General features: G+C 26.3%; 1 protein-coding gene across 1 annotated transcript; it reads left to right on the top strand.

Annotated features, from left to right (window-relative positions):
* The first annotated feature begins 2380 nt into the window (after positions 1–2380).
* On the top strand, positions 2381–6685 carry LOC145074664 (2-alkenal reductase (NADP(+)-dependent)-like). Its single transcript, XM_079020997.1, has 6 exons — positions 2381–2742; positions 4030–4210; positions 4621–4787; positions 5726–5808; positions 6079–6205; positions 6293–6685. Exons 1-6 carry the CDS (start codon positions 2482–2484, stop codon positions 6545–6547), a joined length of 1074 nt encoding a protein of 357 aa, XP_078877123.1. The 5' UTR covers positions 2381–2481; the 3' UTR covers positions 6548–6685.
* The last annotated feature ends 220 nt before the right edge of the window (positions 6686–6905 follow it).

The following is a 6905-nucleotide window of genomic DNA, read 5'->3' as shown; positions in this document are numbered from 1 at the left end:
CTGTGTGGTCTTGAAATTACCTAATGAATGTCTCCTAACGCCTCAACGGGAACCGATAGAAGCAGACACAAATTGACTCAGTACATGAACTACATAAGCGGACGAATAGCAGTAATATATAACAGACTTTTATTATAAAAGAACAAAAAAAATAGAAATTATGTATGTCAGTCAATTGAAGAATTCAAGCTCGTCTGATATTTAGATAGTTCTTTTGGTGGATACGACGACGAAAAATAGTTTATTTCAGCGATTTGTTTTCTGTCGATAAGTTATTTCGAAATAAAAATAAAAGTACGTTGCAATTATGGATAAAAAAGAAGTTAATAGTTGGTTGAAATCAAAAGCATGTTATCTTTTGTTTTAAATAATTATTTTTGGATATTTTGGGTTATATATGAAATTACGTTGTTGTTTGAAATTAAAAAATAAAATTTTGTTGTTCTTTTATATTTTAAAACATACTTACTTGTTTATAGTTAATCATAATACACACAAATATAGTATATTATGCATTTTTTAAAACGAACATATATGGTGATAAAAAAAAGTAAAGTAAATCGACGTTTATTTTCTTGAAAACAGTAAAAACTTTATTCTTTTTTTTCTATTATCGAAAATTATTTGTAATATATCTATCATTATTATAATATAATTAAGGAGAATATATTTAATACTATTTATATAGATAAAATCCTTACTCTAATAAAAAAAATAGTTTTAATCTTCTTTTGACATGTGTCATCATATTAGGCCTCCTAATTAATACATATTTTATTCTTTTTTTTGTCATGTGTCACCCTATTAAACCTCTTAATTAATGAATGCCACTTGTCAGCCTATTAATTATTTATTTCAAATTTAAAATTTTCACTTTAATTACAATAAATTAATAACAATGTAATAAAAATTAAAATAAAATTAATACAAATTATAAGGTGATATAATTTCACATATTTATTTAAATTAATGATTATAATTGATTAATAATTTTGTGTTCTAACTACTAAAGTTTAATTAATTTTGTAGCCGTGGTTTCACGGATTATAAACTCGTAAATAAATAAGTTTATTCTCCTATCGGCAAGTGTCACAATATTATAAATTCTCATTAATATTATATACCACATGTCAACCTATTAATTCTCAATTTTAAATTTTAAATTTTAAATTTCCACTTTAATTACATTAAATTAATATTTGATAATTGATTCTTCATTTCAAATTTCACACTTTAATTACGTTAAATTAATATATTATAATTGATTCTTCATTTCAAATTTCACACTTTAATTACATTAAATTAATAAAATTTGAATAAAAAATAAAATAAAATTATTGTCTATTATAAGGTGATATAATTTCATGTATTTATTTAAATCAACCATTATAACTTTATATAACTAAAAAAATATCTCTTAATTAATAATTTATTTAAAATAATTTATTTGAAATAATTGATTAATAATTTCAATTTTTTACTATGAAGGTTTAATTAGTTTTATAACCGTGGTTTTCACGGATTATAAACTAGTGTTTAATATATCAAGACATGATATGCTATCAAATAAAGAAAAATATTAGGTGTGCTATCCATTCATCCCACCCCACATCTTATTGTATTTTTCGTATCTTATTTACTAGGTGTAAAACTCGTGTAATACACGAGTTGAATAAAAAAAGATTAAATATCAAAATGAAAACAATAAATATTTTTTAAAATAAAATTTTGAAATAAGAAATAAAAAATATATCAATTACAATTTATTATTACATTTATTACATTTAATACTTTACATATATACACATAAGTATTATGTGCCTTTAACTTTAAAATTAAAAAAATCTAGAAATTGACATGTAGATTTTATTATATTTTAAAAATATCACAAAATGACAAGTGTCAAAACAACTTATGAGATATTGACATGTGGCGAAATTGATATTCATTTATTATAATAGAATTAAATTATTTTATTCTTGGTAGATATTTTATTCTTGATAGATAGTGGGCATGTATGCTAATTGCGAAGTATAATGCACATTGACCATGTTGTCTAGGGGACCAAGTTGTTTTTTTACTTGCTAACGAAAAACCATAAACAAATTAGTGATAGACGAGTGACAAAATTATGTTTTTATATTTTTATAATAATTATGGACTTATGGTAATATTAATGATTTTTACTTATAAAAAATTATATTTAGAATCTATTTTATTTTTCCCACACAATCTTCAAATCAACGGGGGTGATTTTATTCATATTTATAAGTATTTTTTTTTTTTTTTTTGTCATTTTGTATTTTTTTTCTTCTTATATATAATAATGGCAAAGAAAGATGGGGTCACTTTTCTCCTTCTTTTTTCCCTTTAAAATACCACCTTTCAGATCCATTTTCAACCAAACCTGAAAGGCTGAAAGTCTGAAATATCTTCCCACCAAGAAAGAAGAGAAGGTGGAAAGGAGAGAGAGAAAAAGAGATGGGCGGTAGCGACGGCGGAGCAGCGGCAAAGTCGGTGGTGGAGAGCAAAGAGTGGTATTTAGCAGCCTACGCACCGGAAAATGTACCCACTTCAGATCATCTAAAGCTGCGTTCAGTCACCATTTCTCTCGAATATGATTCCGTCGCCGATCAACACGTGGCAGTGCAGCTGCTCTTAATCTCCGTCGATCCTTATCTACGATCCACCATCACCGGCCGTGATGGTGACCTGTACTTACCTCGACCTCCCCTCAACAAGGTTCTAATCATTTGTCATATTATTTATTCGGAGAACTTATTTAATGCTTCTTAAAAAAATAGGATTTTTGGTGTTTTCGATTCAACACCATTTTTGGTGATAGCATCAAATTTGACTTGGACCACAACTTTACTAAATATGGTGTTGTATTATAATTTGATAAAATTGCTAAAAAGGTTCATAAGGATTATTTTTTTATTATTTTGGTTCCAATATCTTCAAAATTGTGGAAATGGTTTTTTGTCAATTTGGTGTCAAACTTGAAAATACCATTTTACCTTTTATATATTGGTTTTCTTCCACTATTTTAATTTATTTAATATATAAAGAATATTTATTAGAAATCTAATTAAGTTAGAAAAACATTATGCTCATAATGTCTTTTTATGTATTACATGGTGTTAAAGATTAATCATTATTTTGCACAATTTTACACCATTTTAAACTGGAAAATGACGTTAGGAGTAAGATGGTTTTAACAAACCTTTTTTTGTTATGTATTTATTCAAAAACCAAAAAATAAAAAACTTGTACAATATACCTTAGAACTTGTGCCAAATGTGTGAGAAGATGGATTTTGATGTGTAATGAATTGAAAAAGATAAAATTAAAAATAGAAAAAAAAAATAGTGATGCGACTCATTGGTGAGATGTCAATTGAAAAGAAATATGAAAGGAGCTTTCAAAGCTAACACCAAATTAATCGGTAGAATGATTATATAACATATGGACCAAAATTATAATTTACTCTTTCAAAATAAAATATAACTAAAAATATTTTTTTTTTGTTTAAACTTTGTCAATCCAAGTCCATGTTATCGCGTAATTTGTTAATATTGGTCCCACTTTGTAAACCATAACTACTTACCACCTATCAACTTTTGACTTCGATAATTGACAAAGAAACATAAACTTATTGAGTAAAATATGTTATTTAATATCAGCTTATTTGAATTAAAACATGATAATTACTGTCTTTTTCTAAATAAGCAAACATAATTTTTACAATCTTTCAAACTTATCTTTGAAGTCTGGCCTGCATGATGACGTAAGAATCTAAAGATGACAAATTGAATGCATAATAAATTAATAATACACGAATAAATCTTAATTCGGTCAAAACCAATGCATAGTAAAAATATAACTTTATTACATAAAATACAAAAAGGATATCACTATATCAGACATTATCATTAAATGGCAATCATTTAAAAATTGATAATATAAAATGTTTTAGTTAATTATACGCTTACTTTCTTACATGCTTTAATTATTGTATGTTTGTAGGCAATCACAGGGTTTGGCATAGGAAGGGTGGTACGATCGAAAAATAAAAACTTTAACGAGGGCGATATCGTCATTAACCCTTTTTCACCTGTTGCTGAATACAGCATCATACCAGCTGATTTCCTTAGAAAGATTGATCAAACAACCGATATCGCGTTGCCTAATTACCTCAGTTGTCTTGGTAAATCACTAAATTGCCATTTCATTTAATATTTTACTTTATTATTACATTCGTTAATTATTCTTTTCTTTAAAACGTTTTTATTGATGATAAAATAATATATCGTAATCATTGCCAAAGGTAAAGTTAGATTAAAAATGATTTTACTTTCTTTTCGGATAAACACATTTTAATCTCTAATCAACTGAAAAGTACAATTTTAATAACTACAATCTTAATTTACACTTCTACTTTTGCTCAACATATTTCTTGATACATGGATAAAAACATAATTTCAATTTGAACATGCAAGTATTGGTTAAATATTATATATAAAAAAATAATTGTAAATATTTTGTTATTTATCACAAAATTTAAGTTGTTTTAAAATTGTCATATGAAAAAAATAATATTGATACATGAAACACAAGGGGTACCCGGCTTTACTGCATGGGTGGCAATAGAGGTGCTCGGGAACCCTAAGCCTGGCTCAAATGTGTTTATATCTGCGGCTGCTGGAGGTGTTGGAATGTTTGCTGGACAATTGGCTAAACTAAAAGGATGTCGAGTTGTTGGAAGCACAGGGTCTAATGACAAAGTAAGTTTTAATTTATACAAAAAATTGACTTCACATTTAACTTATGTAAATGCAAGAAATATTAATGCTCTCTTTTAGCATGCATAAGTTAGCTTATGTTTTCTAATTGACATTATTGGAAGTTAGTGTTTCATGAGACCACAAAAGTAGATTAACGTAGCTTATAAGAATATGAACTAATTTTTTGATAAGTTACTTGAGATAACTTATTGATAAATTAGTTTACAAGTTAAAAAGTAGGTTTCTGCTAACATGTCAATTATAGGTGATATTTGAGTTTATTGTGATGTGACTTTAGGTGACATTTGAGTTTATTACAATTTAACTAACGTTTGATGAAGCAACTAAAGTAGTTTATAAGCTCTTATAAGTTAAAAGCTAACTTTTCCCTCATTGGGCATTACTTGTATGTCAAACAATATATAAATTTCTTTCTATACTACAAACATTAAATTTTTATTGATTTGTAAAGATGTTATCTTTTAAATAACATATTATAATATTGGTTATTAGTTTAGGTATCTTTAGTTATATGTTTGACGGACTAATTGAAAAGTGAAAATTTAGCTGATAAAAAATAACATTTAGTAAAACTAAATGATAAGTTAGTTAAAATATATAGAATGGAAATATACGTAGAAAATTGAGTTTTTTTTATAATTAATAAATATTATATTCTTGTTTAAATGTTAGTCTGAATATGATTTTTTAAAATCCACATTATAAACTATTTTTTGGTTTCCTAATTAATTAACCATGACAAAATAAAGAAACTTGAAAAATAAACTTACTTATAAGCTAGATGTGACATGTCAACATAATTACCTTAGTGATTTTAAGTTTGACATTAGGAATTCGCTCGTTGTGTTTATTTAAACCCTTAAAAACAAACAATGCATTTACAAAACCAAACAATTGTCTCACAATGAAAAATGCAGGTTCAACTTATAAAGGACGAATTTGGATATGATGAGGGATTCAACTATCATGAAGAATCAGATTTTGATGTTGCATTAGCCAAGTAATTTAAATTTCCTACATAGTATAATTTTATTTTCTTAAATTATTCATCTTAAAAACAATATTTTTTCACTTATATCACCATGTACCATGGATGATATGAACATATATATATATATATATATATATATATATATATATATATATATATATATATATATATATATATATATATATATATATATATATATATATATATATATAATCATGGACAACTTGTGGCTTTCTGACATTAGATAACCCATTTTGTACATTTACAAACAAATTGTAGGTATTTTCCAGATGGAATCGATCTATACTTGGATAATGTTGGTGGTAAATTGCTAGATGATGTTCTTAATCATGTCAATAAAGGTGCTCATATCGTCATAAGTGGGATGATATCTCAATACAACACAGTAAGTTTCTCTTGTTTGATAATCAAGATTATTTTCTATTCAAGACTTTTCTGTTTAGTTAACTTCAAAAAACTTCGTATGAGATAGATTCCGGCAGAGAGAGAAGGCGTGAAGAACCTATTGAATATGGTGGGAAAAGACGTGAAGATGCAGGGATTTCTTTGTGGTTCGTATTTGAATCAGTTTGGAGAATTTGCACAACTAATGGAAAAGTACATCAAAGAAGAGAAGATAAAGCCGAAACACAAAATAAATCAAGGGATTGAGAGTTTTTTTGAAAGCTTTGTTTCCCTTTTCTCGAGCTCCAACCTCGGAAAAGTTATTGTTCAAGTTGCCACGTAATTGAGAATGAATTATGTTGGAATTTTCTTCGCTATCCATATGAATCTATGCTTTATTGAATCATCTATGTTAGGTGAATTACATGATGTAAAAACTGACTACTGAGAATAAAATTTGTGGGCATTTTGTTTGCAAGAATCCTTTTTTTAATGAAAAAATAGTAGGGATGTCAATGAGCTTGGGTTGGAAGTTGATTTCAAGCAATTATATTAAATTTGTTCAAAATTTCAAACAAATCAAACCTATGGGATAAATGAGTTAGAGAACTCAAACTCATTAAAACTTTATAAATTAGTTTATTTTTTTAGCTTATTATAATTTAGTGTTTGGCGAGACTCTAAAATAGCCTATAAAATAA

The sequence above is a fragment of the Lactuca serriola genome, chromosome 9, assembly GCF_051521515.1.
Source record: "Lactuca serriola cultivar US96UC23 chromosome 9, Lser_US96UC23_V15, whole genome shotgun sequence".
Classification (NCBI taxonomy): domain Eukaryota; kingdom Viridiplantae; phylum Streptophyta; class Magnoliopsida; order Asterales; family Asteraceae; genus Lactuca; species Lactuca serriola.
Note: the sequence above shows the minus strand (reverse complement) of the source record. Positions and strands in the feature narration are given on the sequence as shown.